General features: G+C 53.6%; 3 protein-coding genes across 4 annotated transcripts; 1 reads left to right on the top strand and 2 right to left on the bottom strand.

Annotated features, from left to right (window-relative positions):
- Positions 1-2,986: 2,986 nt before the first annotated feature.
- Positions 2,987-9,202, bottom strand: CDCA5 (cell division cycle associated 5). Its single transcript, XM_028118484.2, has 6 exons — positions 9,065-9,202; positions 8,765-8,859; positions 8,623-8,688; positions 8,508-8,543; positions 4,661-5,098; positions 2,987-4,490 (listed from the first exon to the last, which is right to left on the bottom strand). Exons 1-6 carry the CDS (start codon positions 9,108-9,110, stop codon positions 4,410-4,412), a joined length of 762 nt encoding a protein of 253 aa, XP_027974285.1. The 5' UTR covers positions 9,111-9,202; the 3' UTR covers positions 2,987-4,409.
- A 128-nt stretch (positions 9,203-9,330) lies between these two features.
- On the top strand, positions 9,331-13,437 carry ZFPL1 (zinc finger protein like 1). 2 transcript variants are annotated; one of them, XM_028118350.1, is made up of 8 exons: positions 9,331-9,477; positions 9,813-9,922; positions 10,204-10,315; positions 11,501-11,694; positions 11,820-11,892; positions 11,966-12,112; positions 12,363-12,486; positions 12,986-13,437. In XM_028118350.1, the coding sequence occupies exons 2-8, from the start codon at positions 9,821-9,823 to the stop codon at positions 13,170-13,172; spliced, it is 939 nt and encodes a 312-aa protein (XP_027974151.1). In that variant the 5' UTR covers positions 9,331-9,477; positions 9,813-9,820; the 3' UTR covers positions 13,173-13,437. The 2 variants fall into 2 exon arrangements, with proteins under 2 accessions (XP_027974151.1, XP_027974152.1); XM_028118351.1 differs by lacking the exon at positions 9,331-9,477 and adding an exon at positions 9,562-9,638.
- CATSPERH (catsper channel auxiliary subunit eta) lies at positions 13,427-18,684 on the bottom strand. Its single transcript, XM_088017638.1, has 4 exons — positions 18,099-18,684; positions 13,874-15,978; positions 13,668-13,767; positions 13,427-13,560 (listed from the first exon to the last, which is right to left on the bottom strand). Exons 2-4 carry the CDS (start codon positions 14,045-14,047, stop codon positions 13,484-13,486), a joined length of 351 nt encoding a protein of 116 aa, XP_087873764.1. The 5' UTR covers positions 14,048-15,978; positions 18,099-18,684; the 3' UTR covers positions 13,427-13,483.
- Between the last annotated feature and the right edge of the window lie 95 nt (positions 18,685-18,779).

The raw sequence follows: 18,779 nt of genomic DNA, 5'->3' as shown, positions 1-18,779 counted from the left end.
ACATGCTACATACCGACAATATTTCATGAACTGAATCCCAGCCGATGCAAGTTATTGGGTGTGGGGGCACGAGGGGCACCCTGTTGAAAGGAATCCTATACAAGCTTGTAAAAAAGTGGAGAATCCCTCCCATTTTTGGTGTAGAAATTATCAACTGGACACGGAGAAGCAAATAGTGTGGCATTCAAGCCCCTGCTATGAACACCCTTGTTTGTAACCCCCTTGGTATTCCACTGTCCCTGAACAAGGGTCTGCTCAGACCGGCCAGGAGCCTCACTTCCCAGCACCAGCCCGAACTTACCCCACCTCCAAGCTCTTGCCCATGCTGTTCTCCTCTTTCCTGCTCCCTCCCCGCTCCACAATCTGAACTGGACCCGCTCTTTTCTCTGCTGAGCAAATGCACCTCCCTGGGACCCTCTTGGACAGTTTCACAGGGGAGCGAGAGCTGGGCTGAGCCTGAGGATGCTTCTGTCTCTACAGGGCGGTGTTAGATGTCCCCCCGAAGCGGGCTTGAAATAGCAGCTTCTCCCCAAGTGACAGTAAGTCTCAAGTCAATAGATGGAATCGTCACCATTTTTCACTTCCAGATTTTTCCGAATCTTGTACATCTGAGGGCCTAGCGATGGAGGACAATGCAATCAGATGGCAAATAGTGACCTCAGATGTGTCCTTCACACCCACACCGAGCTCCATTTGGGCTTTTGATAGGCCCATGGGTTGCGGCAGGGATCCCATGTCGTGTGCTCTCTTGCAGTACATCGAGCCTTTCCAGATGGCCTAAAATATTGTAATTTTTGTCCACATGATGGTAACAGAAGCTTGGTGGCCAGAAATATCCTGGGGGGGGGCGGGCGGGAAGGAGGGGTTGCCTAACTCTGGGGACTCACTGAGCTCCAAGGTGATACCAATGCTCACATCACCATGTTTGACTTGTCCCAGGGGGAAGCTGGCAACATGTAATAAGATCTACGAAACTAACCAGGACCTTGCCCCTGGTAACATCACTTTGGTAACTAGTCCTAAAGACACAACTCCATGGGAAATAAAAATAATTTACACGGAGACCAATTTACACCAAGAAGAAAAACTGGAAGCAGCTTAAAGGGCCCAAATATAAGAAAAGGTCAGTAAACAATAGCATGAACATGATGGAACACAGTTCACTCTGCAGTTAATGGTTCCCAGGAAAGCCTGGTTGACCAAGTGCTGTCTGCGGGACACGCCCCGGCAGGGTCCTGAGAATACATAGACAGGTGATCGTGACCTGGTTCTGCCCAGGAGAAGCTCCCGGGGCCAGGGGAGGCCCCAGGTTCTCAGGTGACCCCAGCGCAGGGAGATGTGCCCTAACTGAAGCCAGTACAGATAGCCCTGGCTGTGAAAGAAGGGAGCCACACATTCGGCTTAGCGCTCCAGAGACTCCACCGCGAAGGTGCTGCTTGAACATCAAGAAGTGGAGGATTTTGGCAAGAGGAGAGCAATCCAAAGGAGGGAGCAGTTTGGGGCATGCCAGCGCTGAGGGCACTCCAGCTGGGACATACTGTGAGGGGCCTGGGCTGCGGCCCCCAGGTGACAAGGCATGGGAGACCTTTGTGTGTTTCTGTGTGGGTTGTTTGGGCCGTAACTGGGATGAGATACTGGGGGTGGGAAGCTGAAGGTCTTGGGAATGGAGAGAGGCAAGCACAAGCTGCTCCATGTGACAAGTGTCTACATGGCGAATATCAGGGAACATGTGCAGGAGACGCGGTTACACCGCAAAAGGCAGCCTCACAACGGTCTGTGCCAATATTTCTTCAAGACCCTGCTTTCCATTCTTCTGGGTGTTACACCCAGAAGTGGGATTGTGTCTAAGGGTTTTGAGCAAGGGAGAAACAGGATATTACTTCTTCTGGGAAACACAGTCTGGCTGCAGTGTAGACAGTTGGAGAGGCGAGAGGTGGCTAGGAGGCCAGCGCTGTCCAGTGCCTGTGGAGCAGAGGGATGTTGAAGTTAGGGCCGACGGGACAGGGCGAGGGAGAGGGTAGGGCTGCCGATGAACCCCGGGCTCCTGGCTTGTGTGGCGAGGTCAGCTGGGGGGATGCCGATGGCAGAGGGGGCACAGGAAGAGGTGAGCTGGTGGATGAGCTGAGTTTGAGAGGACTTCTGAGTCGAGGCGTATTTCTAGATTCTGGTTCGGAGCTCAGGAGGGAGGTATGGGACGGAGATCAAGACTGGCCAGGGGCCCCCTGGGTGGCTCAGTTGTTAAGCATCTGCCTTCGGCTCAGGTCATGATCCCAGGGTCCTGGGATCGAGCCCCGCATCGGGCTCCCTGCTCCATGGGAAGCCTGCTTCTCCCTCTCCCACTCCCCCTGCTTGTGTTCCCTCTCTCGCTGTGTCTCTCTCTGTCAAATAAATAAAATCTTAAAAAAAAAAAAAAAAAAAAAGACTGGCCCTGAATGAGCCAGAGGGTGGCCCAGAGGGCCTGTGCTCGCCTGGGGAGAGCCAGCAGGTTGGAAAGAGGGCCCAGGACTGAACCTGGGTGTCCTGATATTTCAGGGGAAGTCAAGAAAGAGGGGCCAGCCGTGCCATGGCCCCCAGAAAGGGTGTTCTCAGCAAGGCTGAGAGTGTGGCAGCGACCTGAACCTGTCCCACTGGTCGCTGGTTGCTTCTGCCTGAGAAGTAACAGGAGCAGCCGTGGCACATATGTCCCAGGGCCTCCTTGAGCCAAGTGGGAGAATTCCAGACAGGAGGGGCCGGGGCTCCCTGGAGGCCTCCCTTGCAGGCAGCCCTACCGTGTGGGAGCGGATGGGACAGCACAGAAGAAACACGACGTGAGGGCAGAGCAGTGATCACAGGGCTACTACAGGCCAGGCTGGCGGTCCCCTGTGCAAGGGGACAACCCTGGAGACACAGCCCAAAGAAGGCTTGGCTTCCTGGGCCTCCCACCTTCACCTCTGCCTCGATAAAACAACAGTCTCAAATAAGCAGGAACTTTTTAATCAGGGTTTTTTTTTTTTTTTTTTTTTAATTCAAACAACAGCAACATAATCTTTCTTTGCACTCCACAGTCTTAATTTCTCAGGGACAGAGAGGACTTGCAATGATGACATCAACTCCACACCACCTGGCAGCTCCCGACTCTGCGGGACTAAGACACTTCCCCGGAGTTCCGCCCCACCAGCCGGCGAGAACGAGACTTCTTCAGCTGTCCAGCTCAGGGGCATCCAGGCCCACCCCAGCAGGGGGCGCTGGCTTGGGGGGGTCTGACAGAGCACGAAGTGTTGAACAGGTAGCCCGGGGCTCCCAGGCGAAGCAAGGGCTGTCAGCAGTGCCCACCGGGCCTGCCCCAGGGTCTCAAGTCCCCTAACCAAGCACGAGCGCACCTTCCCTGACATTCTGCTACCACCAGCCCTGCCAGACCCCTCACGGCCTCTACTGCTGCGACCCTGGAAACGTCAGAAGACGCACCGGCGTGGGGTAGCTGCAAAGCTAGGAGGTCCAGAACTAGGATTGGGGCTGTACAACCCTGCTTTCCCCTCCAGAGCGAGTAGACTCTGTGCACTTTGTTTTGCAAGAAATAGGTGTAAGTGACAAGTGGGGCACCTCCCACCACAGCCCCCTCCCCGGCCCTGTGCAGGTGTCCGGTCCAGAGGCCCAGGCCTCAGTTTCTGGCACCTGGTGGCCACACCCAGAAACGCACCTCCTTTGCCCCAGGCAGCCAGGGACCCACCCGCCTGGCATCTAACCGAACATCTCAACAGCAGGGCAGAGCGATCAAACACAGCTTCTCTGAGCAAACGCTTCTGGCCTGAGACCCAACCAAGGTTTCCCCTCCCTCCTTCAAAATGTAAAATTCTACAGTGTCCAGGGTCTTCCTCTCACAGACAGAACTCTCCCCAACCCACAAATTCTCTCCTGGCCCATCTACAGAAACTAAGAGGGAACCCAAGCCTCTTTACATAGACGAGCTGGTGGCTGGGAACCAGGCCCCCAATGGAAGACAAGGCAGGGGGAATTGCCTGAGGCTGCGGTGCCTCCGGCCTGGGCCGGGGCTGGTGCAGAGCAGCTGCGTTCCCCAACAACGGCCTGGCTCCCCGCTCACCTGCAACCCCAGCCCCTTCCCCTCCTCCGGCTGCGCCAGCAACTCCTACTCCCCAGTGTGCGGTCCAGCTGGAAAGTGGCGAGGCCCCGCTGGGAGGCAGGGACCAGACACAGGACAGCGGTGCGTGGCCAGGCCCAGCGAGCCCCATCTCCTGAGACGGCTGTTGCCACCGCACCAGCCCTCCGAGGAACGCAGGCCTCACGTAGCCACAGCCTATGTACAGGGAACAGGGCCAGGGGAGGGGACCCCAAATGTCCTCTCCACGGGGAGGAGGAGCTATGTACACGGGAAGGGGACGGGATGGCCAGGGACACCCCCCCACCCCGACATCTCATTCAACCAGGAGATCAAACTGCTCAGCAGCTTCAAACTCCGCATTCATGGCCGCAGCCCATTCATCCAGCTCCGATTTCTAGGGGGAGAGAAAAAGTGGGCAGGTGAGTGAGGACTGGGGAAGGGGTGTCCTGGCCAGAGCATGTGAACCCAGACCCTGCAGGCGCTGAGCCCCAGGCTGGCCCGAGCCCCGGCGGCCTCCCAGGGCGTCTGGGGTGACAGCACAGCAAAGCCCTGGCCCTCACTCACCAGGATCTCAGGCACCTTTCTCTTCTTGCGCTTCTCTTTCACGGCCGGTGGGGAGATCCCGGGGAGAGTTGTATCTGGGGCCCAGGGCTTCACAGGGACCCTGGGGGCTTCGGTTAACTTGGAACCCACCACAGGCGAGACTCGGGCCAAGTCTTCTGACCCCAGCAGCCCCTCGAAACCAAAGCAAGACCGGCGGCCTGGAGTGGAGGTGGAGGCGGAGCCGAAGGTCTCCAGCCGGCTGTAGGATCGCCTGACCTTCTTAGACATTTCCAAGTCTCTGGCGTCCAGCTCTTCTTCCCTGAAGTTGGACTCAACATTCAGAGGGTAGAGCACCGGGGTGGTGGTGGGGGTGACGGGTATATTACATGCCTTGAAGAGATCCTCCTTAGCAGGCTCCTTGCTAGGAGGGTTGTTTTCCTTCTCCAAGAAAAAAGCAATCTGGACCGGGACAGAAGAGAGAACACCTCCTTGTTAGTTAGCCGTATTACCTACTTCCCGAAAGGTCCGAGGAGATTCAGGGTGGAAAACCCATAGGACACTTATAAAAGAAGAGAAGACAGGTCAGGCAACACATTGGACCTGGAGACAGACCTGGGGAAGAATCTGTCTGTCCTTGCTTCTGAGTCCACTTTGGTAATGCAAGAAGACTCCTCACCACCGGGTGTTGTCAGCTCTGTTTCCCAACAAAAAGTGACCAGAATCTAGCCGCCCCTACTGACCGCAAGCCCCCATCACGTCATCTAGAGCAGTTCGACAAGCTCCTGACTGCTCTGCCTGCTTCCACCTGGGTCCTCTGGTCCATGTGTCACACAGTTGGCGACAGTTTTCCTAACATGTCCATCCAGTCAGCAAGCACTTTCCGGGCACCTGCCCTGTTCCAGGTACTTTCTAGGCACTGGAAGCACAGCCGGGGATAAAACAGAGAAAGCCCTGTCTCCATGGAGCTTCCATTCTGGTGGGGGTAAAACAGGTAACGAACAGGGAAAAGTCATGTAGCATGTTAGAAGTGTTAAGCACTTTGGATAAAAACAGAATGAGATAGCACTGGGGGTGGGTTGGGATTTTAAGTAGGTGAAGGTCGATGGAGGCCTCACTGGGGGACTATCTGAGCTAGAACCTGAAGGGGGTGAGGGAGTGAGTCACATGGAGGCCAAGTGTTGTAGGCAGAGGGAACAGAAGGTGCCCAAGTCCTGAGGTGCAGGAATGTCCAGAAAGGTAAAGAAACGAGGCCAGTGTGGCTGAGCGAGAGGAAGTGAGGGGGAACTGAAGATGGGGTTCGAGAGGTAATGGGGGCTGCTAGAGGGCCTTCTGTAGGACATTGGAAGGGGAGGCCCATGGAGACCCTTGCTCTGAGACCCAGGGAGCCACGGCAAGGTTGTGAATGGGAAAAGGCCTAGTCTCATACGTGTATTAAGAGGTTCACATGTTGGCTCCTTAAAATCCCACTCTCGGCTCAAATGCTGCTTCTTCAGAGAAGCCGTTTTTGTTTTGTTTTTATTTGACAGAAAGAGACAGCGAGAGAGGGAACACAAGCGGGGGAGTGGGAGAGGGACAGGCAGGCTTCCCGCCAAGCAGGGAGCCCGATGCGGGGCTCGATCCCAGGACCCTGGGACCGTGACCTGAGCCGAAGGCAGACGCTTAACGACTGAGCCACCCAGGTGCCCCGAGAAGCCGTTTCTTATCACAGAATAGCAGGGAGCCCCACTACCACTGATCTTTACTTCTGCCCCAACAACCTCTCTTGTACACTGGTCACCCATCACCCCAACAAGAACATGAGCTTGAGAGCAGGGGTCTTCATCTGTTTGGCTGACCCAGCCTCTGGCCAGCACCCTCCGCAGAGCCCTGTGTCGAACAAGTGTTCAATACTCACTGCCTTAATGTACCCCAAATGTGTCATTGAGCTTTACGGCAGCCAAAACACCGTAGGAAACAGGACAAATTCAGTCACCCTTGTGGTCTAACAGAAGGAATGACGTTGGTTATCAAGAGAGACACTTCCTGGCTACAAGCACAGGCAATCTGAGTCTTAAGAGATGAGTCAGAGTAAAAGGGATGCTGCACAAAACGGGGTTTAGCCCTGACGACCCCTTCCTCATCCCCTACAGCAAGCAGTCACATGAGTCCTTACAGCATCTTTGGCTCAATGTCATCAATCTATCGTTCGACCAACAAGAATGAGTGATTACCACGGGGAGGCAGAAGTCTCCATCCGCAAGACAACATGCAAACATTTGGATATGGAGAAGGCCTAAGGAGAACTACATAAATAGGAGAGTGACAGGGCACAAGTGGTCAGGGAAGCCTTCTGGGAGGTGTCCTTCCGGCGGAGTACTGTGTGATGGGTAGGTCATGTGGTGAGATGAGGGGCAGAGCATCACTCTGCCCTCACCTTACTTTAGGCCTCCGCCATCCCGCTGCAGGATTCCTGTCAAGTCTTCCTACCTGGTCTTGGGGTCCCGAGCAGGCTGTTTCCACCCCAGTCTCCACCCAGACCCCACAGAGATTTTTTTCCGAAACACTCAAACACGCCTTAGTGACTACCTGAGACTTAGTGAGCTTAAGACTCCCCAAAGGCTCCCACGATGCCGAGGACAAAGCCCAAGCTCCTGAGTGTGGCGTTCATGCCTCCTCAGGAATGGCTCTGGCTTAATGTGCTCTATCCCCCAACAAGATCTGCCACAGACACACCGAAAAATCTGCCGTCCTCCAGACCTCGGGATTTTCTTTGTGAATTCCAGGGCTCTGCCAACACAGCATCCTTTGCCTAAACAGTACTACTTTTCTTTAGAGACTCAGTTGAAACGTTTCTTCTTCTGTGAAACAGCCCCAGGGCCAGCTGGTCTGCTTTAGGTGCCTTCATAACATCCAGTACTTTTCTTACTGTAGTCCGCAGCATGCCATGCTGTTATCACTTGCTCATCTGTCTTTCTCCCCACTTGACATAAGCTCCCTGTGCTCCTAAAAGGCAGCTAGCATTTCTCACTTATTATATCTTTAGGCACAGGTTTTCTGTTCATGAAACATCCTTAACAACTTCTGCTAAAGGAGTAAAAATGCTGTACATTTATCTTTGTGAGAACAACCTGTTCTCACAAATTGAGGAGAAGGACTAGAAAGAAGGAATATTTAGGACATGGCCCAGCTCTTAAGATGACGGTAGAGAACGTTAGGACATCAAGACCTAAACGTATGAAATCCACAGGGAGTGAGCAAGACTGGCAATGCATGTGGGTGTCCAAAGGCAAAGTGTTTCAAAATACAGATGCTTCCCGACCTAATGACGGTTTGACTTAAAGTTTTTCAATGTGATTGTGGAGCAAAACTGATATGCATTCACTAGAAATCATACTTCGAATTTTGATCATTTCCTGGGCTAGTGATTTGTGGTAAGATCCTCTCTCATGATGCTGGGCAGTGGCAGCAAGCTACAGCTTCCAGTCAGCCCTGCCATCACGCAGGTAAACAACTGATAAATTTACAACTATTCCGTTGTTTGTTTCTAGTATTCAAAAAATTAAAGGGTATTCAACTCTTCATTATAAATAGGCTTTGTACTAGATGATTTGCCCACCTTTACGCTAATGTAAGTGTTCTGAACACACTTAATGTGTTCGGCATGCTAGGCTAAAGTATGATGTTTGATAGATTCGGTGTATTAAGTGCATGTTTGACTTATGATATTTTCAACTTATCATAGGTTTACCAGGATGTAACCCCGTCCTAAGTGGAGAAAGATCTGTACCTCAGAACTGCTCCCTGGGCAGATGTGAGCAGCCAGTATGTCCTGCCCGATCTCTAGAATGCCCTGGATTCCATTCCATTAAGAAGATAAAAATGAACTCACCCTTGGGCTCCTTCGAGGTGTGTGGACAGGCGGGATCTGTGGAGACAATAATAATTGATAACATAGCCACCCCCAATTTTGGTTCCCAACCCACAACCCCTCTCTCAGTCCTCACCTCTACAGGTTGGGCTACGATCTTCTTCAAAACGATGGGCTTTCTGACTGGAGCCGCATGGGGTGCCTAGAAGAGGAGTGAATATGAGCTCCACATTAGTCCAGCGGCTTCCGGGGCAGAAACTGAGAAAGCCGGGGCTCACCTTGGGCCAGATTTCAGGGAGGGTGCTCGGGAGATCAGGGCCTGATTTCCGCTGGGACCTCCGCAGAGACTGAGTAGGAGATGGGGCCCCGGGCCCTGGGAAAAGAAAAAAGTTAGGAGGTAGGGTAAGACTCCAGGCCTCAGAGTCTAGAGAACAGATTCAGGAGTGAGCGAGAGAAGGTTCCCAAACAAGCTCCTTTCCGGGGCAGGGAGCCTCCTACAGCGGTGGCGGGAGGGCCTCCTCGCGGGACTCCGTCCCTCAAACGGCTCGGCCCCAGGCTCCCGCGCGCCTTCCGCTCACCAGAGCGCTGGGCGGACCCTCCGGACCGCGTTCGCCTCTCGGACATGTTAGCCTTAGTCTTTCGCTGCCTCCGCCGCCGCCGAGGCTCGCGCCAACCCGGAGGGCCGACGGAAACCTAAACGTTCGAATTACCCGCTCTGCCTGGAGGAAGCGGAAGTGACGCAAGGCGGGCGGGCCGCCGTGTTCCGTTCACCGTTCGTCGATCTTCACGTCTGGCGTCAGCAGGGGCGGGGCCAGCGGCACGCTGGCGTCATCAGAGCGCGCCGCACCCGGAAGAGACGTGGCAGCAGAGGGATAATCGGAGCGGCCCGAGGTAGAGAGCGCAGAGCGGGAGCTCGGGTGAGCGCGGTGCCTGTTCTTCCGCGCGTCGGGCCAGCGCTCGCGCCCGTCGGGACCGGTGCGGCGGTCGATCGGTAAACACGGAGAGAGGGGGTCTGTGTTGAAGGTGGGGGCGGGGCTTGGAGGGGGTGGGGCTCAGGCGGAGCCCCTGGGGGCGGGGCCGGTGGTATCGGAGACTCGCCGGTGGAGGAACCTGGCTGGGGCGGGATCCAGGAGGAATGAGAGGTCACCGCAGGTGGGATTCGTTCGGGGGGCGTGGCCCGGAATGTCGCGGGGCAGTGGGCAGTAATTGGGGGTTGGGGCGATTATGAGAGGTGTTTAGGGGAGTGAAGAGCGTAAACGATCTGGGCTTGTGAGTTCGTAGTGGCGGACACCGCAACTTGGCTGTCAACTCAGACCTCTTCCTCAGGGTCGAATATGGGACTTTGCAAGTGCCCCAAGAGGAAGGTGACCAATCTGTTTTGCTTCGAACATCGGGTCAACGTCTGCGAGCACTGCCTGGTAGCCAATCACGCCAAGGTGGGGCCTTCAGGGCAGGGGCTGAGCAGGGCAGTAGGTGGGCAGGCGGTATTGGTTTTCTCCAACTCCATGAAGGGCCCGGGGCTGGAATGAAGCTCTCCTGGAGCTTTTGTGCTCGGCTCTATCTCCAGCCCTTAAGGCGGACTCTGGCACACTGCGTGCTCAGTAAATGTTTATTGATGGAAAAACGAAAGGATGAGTCTCCTCTGTGATGAGAGACAAAGAAGCAGCTGGACCTTGAGGAGATGGGCCCCTGTTGTGATCTCTCTCTCCCACTGCAGTGCATCGTCCAGTCCTATCTGCAGTGGCTCCAAGATAGCGACTACAATCCGAATTGCCGCCTGTGCAACATACCCCTCGCCAACCGGGAGACAACCCGCCTCGTCTGTTATGGTGAGGCCTGCCCAGCTTGGTGACCAGTTTCCAGGTCCTCTGTAAGCAGCAGGGCAGTGAGATCTCCCAAAGCTTGGGAGGCTGGAGCCCCAAATTCTAGTTCTGCTATGTTATTTACCTGCTGTGTGAGCTCAGGCAAGTCATTTTTTTTCTTTCTAGGCCTCCGTCTTTTTCCCTAAAAATTAAAGCTCCTGGTTTCTTACCTGCCCATTTTGAGGGTTGAGTGAGAGCCAGTCCAACTGTGGGTATCATTTTGGCTGTGAGCAGTAGCTGGCTGGACCAGCAGGAAGCTGAAGGGATGAGGCTTTTGGACATTTAGGATCTGTTAATCATTCTAGTTAAACAGAGAGGAAGGGAGTTTCTCCAGTACATTCAGCTAAAAGAAGTCAGCAGTCACATGTATCATGACCTTGACCTGACTCTGGTGTAAGAGGCTTAACTCCACTTTTTGAAGGAGCTAGTGCAAAAGAGCTCCGCGTGTGTTTCTCAGTGTGATGAGCATGTGTGTATATATGCATGAATTTAATGTGTCTTAGGACTTTACGTGTGTTAATTAGTGCGTTAGTACCTGCAGATGAGTGAATGGGTAAATGTGCGTGAATGTATGAACACAGGTGTGTTGTGGGGTTGCAGGAGCAGGTGTGGGTGACAGTGCTTGAGTTTTAGCAAATGTGAATGTATAGATGTGTATATGTGGGAGTTAGTGTGCCACACGTGGTGATACAGGGAATCGTTCTTGTATTTGATTATGTGTATACCAGCACGTGTACATTTGTGCCCATAGGTGTGTACATGCATACGTGTGCCTGTGTGCGTCTAGGAACTTTTTCTGAAACTGTTCTTAACTAGCTGTTAGCTCAAGGAGCTTGTGATGAGTGCATGTTCAGCGAGGACTCACTTTTAAGGGTTGCTGGCATCTTCTTCCCACCCTAGTGGGCTTCTCCCTTTTACTGTGCTGGGGTAGCATCTGCCTTGACTGAGTTCAGGTGGTGGTGGCCAAGAAGGCCGAAGTCTCAGGGAACACTGATGAAGTGGACCTGAGTGAGGACAGGAAGGAGAAGGCTGTGGGCTGTATGTGTGTGTGCATATATACATCCATGTAGCAGGCGGGGGGCTGTTGCTGGGCTAGACGTCCTAAGTGTCTTCTTCCTCATGCCTCTCCTCCCCTATTTCATGGGCCCTAAGACCTCTTCCACTGGGCCTGCCTCAATGAACGTGCTGCCAAGCTGCCCCGAAACACAGCGCCTGCTGGCTACCAGTGCCCTACCTGCAGTGGCCCCATCTTTCCCCCAGCCAACCTGGCTGGCCCTGTGGCTTCTTCACTGAGAGAGAAGCTGGCCACGGTCAACTGGGCCCGGGCAGGACTGGGCCTTCCTCTGGTGAGAATCTGTCTGGCTGTCTGTCTGTCTGTCTGTCTGACCATCTGCCCTGGGTCCCAACCTGGGCCAGATAGGTGCAGAGGGACAGCACCGGGCAGGCTGGTAACACAGGTTCCTTCCTCCAGATCGATGAGGTGGTGAGCCCGGAACCCGAGCCTCTCAACACTTCTGACTTCTCTGACTGGTCTAGCTTTAATGGTAAGTGGTGGTCTGCACTGCCCTTGGGGGCCCTTGCCTCCCTGCTCTGCTAACCACTCTCTTCTTGCTACAGCCAGTGGGACCCCTGAACAGGAGGAGATAACCAGTGCTTCCGCTGCCCCATCCTTCTACAGCCAAGTCCCCCGGCCCCCCACCTCCCCGAGCCGACCCGAGCAGCACACAGTGATCCATATGGGCAATCCTGAGCCCTTGACTCATGGTGAGCCAGGGAATGGTCCAGTCTAGAGGAGGATGGAAAGGAAGTGGGGTGGCTCATGTGGGGGGAGCTCAGGGTTCCAGATGCCCACCCGGGGGGCCCCCTCCTCACTCTAGCAGAGACATCACCTCCCCACAATTCTGAGATGGTCTGTCGGGCTGAGAGGGCAAGGACCTCCTGCCCTCCCCACTCACCACCCTGCTGCAGGCCAGTTTCTCTGAGCCTGTGGATACCGGTGGCTCTGCCCCTGCAGCCTCAGCCCCAAGGAAGGTGTATGACACGCGGGATGATGACCGTTCACCAGGCCTCCACGGAGATTGTGATGACGACAAGTACCGTCGCCGGCCTGCCCTGGGCTGGCTGGCCCAGCTGCTCAGGTATGCACGGTCAGGTGGGCCCGGATGCCAGGAGCGGGGAGGAGAGGAAGTGAGAGCCAGAGGCCCTGGGCATGATGATTACATGATAGATAAGAGGGCCTTCGACTGGGTATCAGTAGTACCTGGGGTCTGGCTATGCAGAGAGGCCTCAGCTCGGCCCTAGAAGTCTTGAGTCTGCTCCACTGTAGGGCTGTTTCCTCGCCTGCTAGGTATCTGAGGCTTGAGGTTGGGCTCTTTGAGGCCCCTTGCTGCTCCAACACCACCTGAGCCTAGTGACTCTGCCATGCCTGACACATCCTAGTTGCCTCAGCTGGTTTGAGCTGCATGGTCCCCTGTGTAACGAGCAGGTGCAGGGATGAGCCTGGGCACCGGAAGCAGCAAGGCTCAGGAATGGCAGCACCAGGGCCAGAAGACAAGTGTCGTGTCTGGGGTTCCTCTCCGGGCTGACGGGCCGTCAGGGATTGAGAACCTGACCTGACTCGCCCCTTGTCCTCCGCAGGAGCCGGGCTGGGTCTCGTAAGCGGCCGCTGACGCTGCTGCAGCGGGCGGGGCTTCTGCTGCTCCTGGGGCTCCTGGGCTTCCTGGCCCTCCTCGCGCTTATGTCTCGCCTGGGCCGAGCTGCAGCTGATAGCGATCCCAACCTGGACCCACTCATGAACCCTCACATCCGTGTGGGGCCCTCCTGAGCCCTTGCTTGTAGCCAGGCCAGCCTAGGACCCGGGGGCCTGAGGTAGGGAGGCCTGGGGACTTTTTTTCTGCTCCTCTTCTTCACGCCTGAGACACTAAGATCCCAGGTGCAGTCAAGTCCACTAGAGTGGCTGCTGGCTGGGCCTGGGGCCCCTGCAGGTCAAATGTCTGTCTTGACCTGCTTACCCTGGGTCTCCAGCCTCCCGCCCTCCTCCCCACAAAGGAGGTGACAGGTGGAAATAAACGACAGACTTTATTAAAACACCGAAGCCTCCTTTTCCTTCCCCCTTCTCAGCCCAGTCTTCAGGCCTCAGTGGTTCTCCTGACGGTACTGGATGGCCAGAAACTCAAGGGACAGGCGGTTGAAGAACATGGCTCCATTTAGTACTGAGCAGAGGAGGGAGCCCCTATCAGCATTCCCTGCCTACTATCTGCCATGTCTCAGGGATCCAAAGCTCCCCCTCCCCCTTGGCACAACCCCCTCCCCCACTCACTCAGGATGGTCAGGGCAAAGCACCGAAGAAACTTGTCATCTGTCATCTCAGCGTAGAGTGACCCCATGGCAGCCCAGCAGATGCTCATCACCTGGGAGAACTGTAGGCCCCATCCAGTGGGAGAGTGGCCCCCTGAGACAACAGTGGGGTTTCTATCAGTCCCTGGGCCTCCCCCGACCAGCCCTTGAGCCCCGGCCCCAGTCTACCATCAGGACAACTGTGTAGTGGAAGCTCATGCGGTCGTAGTGGTGGGTGACGCAGAAGTTGTGCACGTCGCTGGCAAAGACCCCAAGGTGTATAAGGAAGAGCATCAGGGCAGCTGCGGTGAGCACCATGCCTTGTGGGAAGAAGAGCACAGCCAGCCGGTCCCGCCACCGCATCGTGGTGGCCGCACAGACTCCAGTCCAACGGTGGAAGCTGAGCAAGTCAGCACTGTTCAGGAGAAGCAGCTGACCCCTCCGGTTCTAGAGCGCACGGTCTGGCGTCGCAGTGGGATATGCTAGAACCACGGGGACATAGGAGGGGACAAGATTCTAGAATACAGGCTGGTTCCAGCCAGTACAGGAGTGGTTCCTGGGGGGTCGGGGGAGCTCCAAATTAGGGAAGGTCGGATGGAGGGCTGAAGGTACAGAGCAGCAGGAGTGTTGAGGAAGGGACAGTGTCCCTTATCATCCTGCCTGCATACACACTCTGCGTTCTTGTGCACATCTTCTCACTGACTCCGACTCTTCTCACTGAGTTGACCCCCCACTCCCCTGCCTCCTACCTACCACAGAGGAGGCACTGTGGGCACATTTCCACAGAGCCAGGTCTCAGAAAAATGGAAGGGCATGTCCTAGGTCCACAACAAGTCTTAGGCCAACGAGAGACTAGGTTTCGGATGTGTAGCTGGAGGGCATTCCCAGGTGAGGGGAGGCCTGGGCTGAATGACAAGCTCCAAGTATTTGCTCCGTTCCCGGATGGGGAGGAACAAAGTGAAGGGAAGGGATAAGAGCTTGCCCAGAGCTGTCCTGGGACCTTCCCCGTGCCCTCCCTAGGCATGGCCCAGACAGCAACGGACTTTTCCATCCTTCCCCAAATGTCCGAGGACCTGATGCTGACCAGCTTTCTCCTGTGCCACCTTTAAGCACTCAGCACTTCGCACCCATCACCTCTGTCCTTTCCAAGAGTCCCAGGTGAGGCTGGTGGCATAAATCCTGTTTTGCACACAAGTCCGAGGTACAGAGGAAGTGTCAGCCCAGGTGCCCACAGCCAATGAGTGAGGGAGTCAGTACTGAAACTAAGATCCAGTTCTACCCGAGGCTGTGACTGGGCAGGGACACTTACAAGCAACAAGAAAACATTTCCTCCATACGTGGGAGAGGTGAAAACTCTAGGACTCTCAGCAGTATCACCCAGAAAAATGGGCAGAAATGGTGTGGAGGAACATGAAAGCTCCCAGGAACTAGAGTAGAAGAAGGATAACTTGAACTCAGCCACCCCCATGGCCTCCTTTCTGTCCGCCTGCCCCAGAAGTTAGATCCAAGGTCCGGCCAAGACCCTCGGTCTCCTGCCACATCCATGTTTACTGTCCAGTGTCATTAATCACAACAGTCCCTCAGACCCCCATTCTGACACAGTATAGGGGTGACACCCCCCCATGCCTAGCCGTTGGCCCACTGTTGAAACCATTGTTCGCACCTCCGTTCTCGTGTGAATACAGATGAACTTTTTAGACGTTCGGGCTTCTGGCTCAACACCATTTAAAAATTACCCAAGTAGCACATGACTACATTCTTGTAAAAGATTTGTGTAATACACAGCGTACAGAGGAAAAGGCAATGACACCCCCCCCCGGGCTCCTACCTACCTAACAGAGGTAACCCCCTCAACAGTTTGGTGAGTGGGCATCTTTTGGGTCCCTTCTTGATGTAACTTGATGTACCTACATGTACATATACATGGATAATTTAGAAAAACATTCCAGAGAATCACCAAATGTCAAAGTGTAATTTTCAAAAAGTTAAAAATATGATGCTAGATCTGGAATGAACATGTAACTAAGATGTATAAACCCAGCAGTGAGGGGTTCCCCCTCAGTAAGGTGGTAATGTGTCTTGGGGACCTGGATATGGACAGGCACTTAAAGAGGAATGTTAGAGGGGCATCTGGGTGGCTCAGTCGGTTAGGCGGCTGCCTTCGGCTCAGGTCTTGATCTCGGGGTCCTGGGATCTAGCCCCCTGTCGGGCTCCCTGCTCAGCGGGGAGTCTGCTTCTCCCGCTCCTGTGTTCTTGCTCTCACTCTTGCTCTCTCTCGAGTAAATAAATAAAATCTTTAAAAAAAAAAAATAAAGAGGAATGTTAGAGTATGATTCTAGGTTAGACACAAAACTGGTTGATGTCCTACAGGACAATAAGAAATAGAACTTTTTAAGTTCTTTTTTTTTTTTTTAAGACTTTGAGAGAGAGTGAGCGCTCAAGCAGGGGGAACTGCAGAAGGAGAGGGAAAAGCAGCCTCTCCGCTGAACAGGGGTGCCCAATGTGGGGCTCGATCCCAGGACCCTGGGATCATGACCTGAACTGAAGGCAGATGCTTAACTGACTGAGCCACCCAGGCACCTCTGGAGTTACTTTTTCTACTAAATACAAATGTCTTGTATCCCTCCTGGACAGTATCTACTTGTAATATCAGCGTCTGAACATGAAATGGTAAATAGCAACATCAAATGCTCATTCCTGTGGGTAATTAAACAAGGCCCCAGGATGGCACTAGCAGGACATGCTACACTCTTGGTCTTATTTCCAGATTTTGGATAATTTTTCTTAACAGTATTCTACAACTTTTTTTTAAAAGATTTTATTTATTTATCTGAAAGAGAGAGAATGAGAGATAGAGAGCACGAGAGGGAAGAGGGTCAGAGGGAGAAGCAGACTCCCCGCCGAGCAGGGAGCCCGATGCGGGACTCAATCCCGGGACTCCAGGATCATGACCTGAGCCGAAGGCAGTCGCTTAACCAACTGAGCCACCCAGGCGCCCTCTGCAACTTTTTAAAGTTTATAGACTTCTTGGAGTAGATAATCTTTATGCTCTTCATTTTTTAAAAAAAGACTTTATTTGACAGAGAGCAAGAACACAAGCAGGGGGGAGAAGCAGGCTCCTCCTTGAGTAAGAAGCCCAACGTGGGCTCAATCCCAGGACCCTGGGATCATGACCTGAGCTGAAGGCAGATGCTTAACTGACTCAGCCACCCAGGCATCCCTATACTCTCCATTTTCATTTTCTTAAGATTATAGCATCATAGGCTGTCTCTGAACATCCTTTGGAACATAAAAGGAACATCTCTGAACACAGATTTCAGGGGTCGGCAAACTTTTCCTGTAAAGGACCAGATAGTAAATCATTTACGTTTTGCTAGCCATAAGGTCTCTGTTGCAACTACTCAACACTTCTGTTGTAGTGAAAAAGCAGGCATAGATAATATGTAAACAAAATGGGCCTGGTGTGTTCAAATAAAATTATAGACACTGCAATATTTCATATAATTTCACATAATTTTCATATTTTATGAAAATTGTCTTGGGACACCTGGGTGGCTCAGTCGGTTGGTCGTCTGCCTTCGGCTCAGGTCATGATCCCAGGGTCCTGGGATCGAGTCCCTCATCGGGCTCCCTGCTCAGCGGGGAGTCTGCTTCTCCCTCTGCCTGCCGCTCCCCCTGCTTGTGCACTCGCTCTCTCCGACAAATAAATAAATAAATAAGAAAATCATCTTTTAAATTGAGATAGACATTAACATTACGTTCTTTTTTTTTTTTTAAGATTTTATTTGTCAGAGAGAGCAAGAGAGCACAAGCAGGGGGAGCAGCAGGCAGAGGGAGAAGCAGACTCCCTGCTGAGGAAGGAGCCCGATATGGGACTCGATCCCAGGACCCTGGGATCATGACCTGAGCCGAAGGCAGACGCCTAACAGACTGAGCCACCCAGGCGTCCCACATTACATTATTTTCAAGTGTACAACGTAATGATTTGGTATTTGTACCAAATTTGTATTCAAAATGATCACAGTAAGTCTAGTTAACATCTGTCACCATACATAGTTAACAAAATTTTTTTTACTCCTGATGAGAACTTTTAAGAACTGCTCTGATTATATGAATTGTACATAATTTTCACGTCATGAAATGCCATTCTTATTTTTTAACCATTTTAAAATGAAAAAAAAAAAAAGAACCAACACACCAGTCTTAGCTCACAGGCCAAATGAAAACAGGTGGTGGGATGTGTTCGGCCTGCAGGACCCCTGCCAAAGAATAATTAAACAAGGAGCTTTCCATTCCAGTACCTCCCCCCACCCTCCCCCACCGCCAGCCCATCACAAGTAATGTTTCAAGGACCACATGGATAAAGTCGTTTTCTCTATTAAAACTTATCTTATCTCAACTTGAACTGCATTACCTGTCCAATTGAGCGCTGCACCTTGGTGAACACCTGCATCTTGTTGAAATCGGACACCTGAGAATTACCCTCAACATCTCCACCCAGGCCCTCACTCAGCATGTCCCACCAGTCACTGAAGATCTGAAGAGTCGGTCTTCTAAGCACATATGTTGAGGTGCTTGGGGACTTTAAAAAAAAAAAAAAAAAAAAAAAAGAAGGAGAAGCAGCAGCAGCTAGGTCTGGGGGAAGCCAAGTCTGAAGGCACACTGACCCGTGTCAGAGGACCGGCCCCGAAGAACACTGCGCTAGAGGCACCGCGCGCACTGTACGTGCCTCTAACCCTCGCAGCCTCCTCGCAGACTCCTGGGAGGTCAGCACCCCAATATTAGGAATGGGGGAAACTGAGCCGCTACCCGGGTAAAGAGCCAATGCCAGGATATCAGGCACACGCTCTCCGGCTCCACGGCTGACGCTCCGTCCACGGCATCCAGGGACATATTCCGGGGTCCCCTGCCTGCGGGGGTGCGGGGTTGGGAGCCAGGACCCGCTTTCCTTCTGGGAGGGAAGCACCCCACCAGTTCCACTCAATCCTTCCGCTTCAGAGGCTGGCAAACCCAGGGCTCTCCCGGAACCTTTCGCTCGGGGAGGAAAGGTACGGGGGAACTCTAGTCTCGAAGGACCCAGGGCTGCAGGGGGACG

This window comes from Eumetopias jubatus, unplaced genomic scaffold (genome assembly GCF_037043125.1).
Source record: "Eumetopias jubatus isolate StellerSeaLion01/CBP00866 unplaced genomic scaffold, mEumJub1_p1.0 scaffold_13, whole genome shotgun sequence".
Taxonomy (NCBI): domain Eukaryota; kingdom Metazoa; phylum Chordata; class Mammalia; order Carnivora; family Otariidae; genus Eumetopias; species Eumetopias jubatus.
The sequence above is the reverse complement of the archived record's forward strand: the minus strand, read 5'-3'. Positions and strand labels throughout refer to the sequence as shown.

Bases quoted from the DNA above. Each gene is read 5' to 3' on its own strand.
- CDCA5 (XM_028118484.2), bottom strand. From the start codon at position 9,110: ATGTCCGAGAGGCGAACGCGGTCCGGAGGGTCCGCCCAGCGCTCTG. The intron at 8,689-8,764 runs GTGAGCCCCGGC...CTCCTCTTCTAG, and splicing joins TCCCTGAAATCTGGCCCAAG to GCACCCCATGCGGCTCCAGT. The intron at 5,099-8,507 runs GTGAGTTCATTT...GTCCCGGTCCAG, and splicing joins CACCTCGAAGGAGCCCAAGG to ATTGCTTTTTTCTTGGAGAA.
- ZFPL1 (XM_028118350.1), top strand. From the start codon at position 9,821: ATGGGACTTTGCAAGTGCCCCAAGAGGAAGGTGACCAATCTGTTTTGC. The intron at 10,316-11,500 runs GTGAGGCCTGCC...ATGGGCCCTAAG, and splicing joins AACCCGCCTCGTCTGTTATG to ACCTCTTCCACTGGGCCTGC. The intron at 11,893-11,965 runs GTAAGTGGTGGT...TTCTTGCTACAG, and splicing joins TGACTGGTCTAGCTTTAATG to CCAGTGGGACCCCTGAACAG.
- CATSPERH (XM_088017638.1), bottom strand. From the start codon at position 14,047: ATGCGGTGGCGGGACCGGCTGGCTGTGCTCTTCTTCCCACAAGGCATG. The intron at 13,768-13,873 runs GTAGACTGGGGC...TGGGGCCTACAG, and splicing joins ACTACACAGTTGTCCTGATG to TTCTCCCAGGTGATGAGCAT. The intron at 13,561-13,667 runs GTGAGTGGGGGA...TCCTCTGCTCAG, and splicing joins CTTTGCCCTGACCATCCTGA to TACTAAATGGAGCCATGTTC.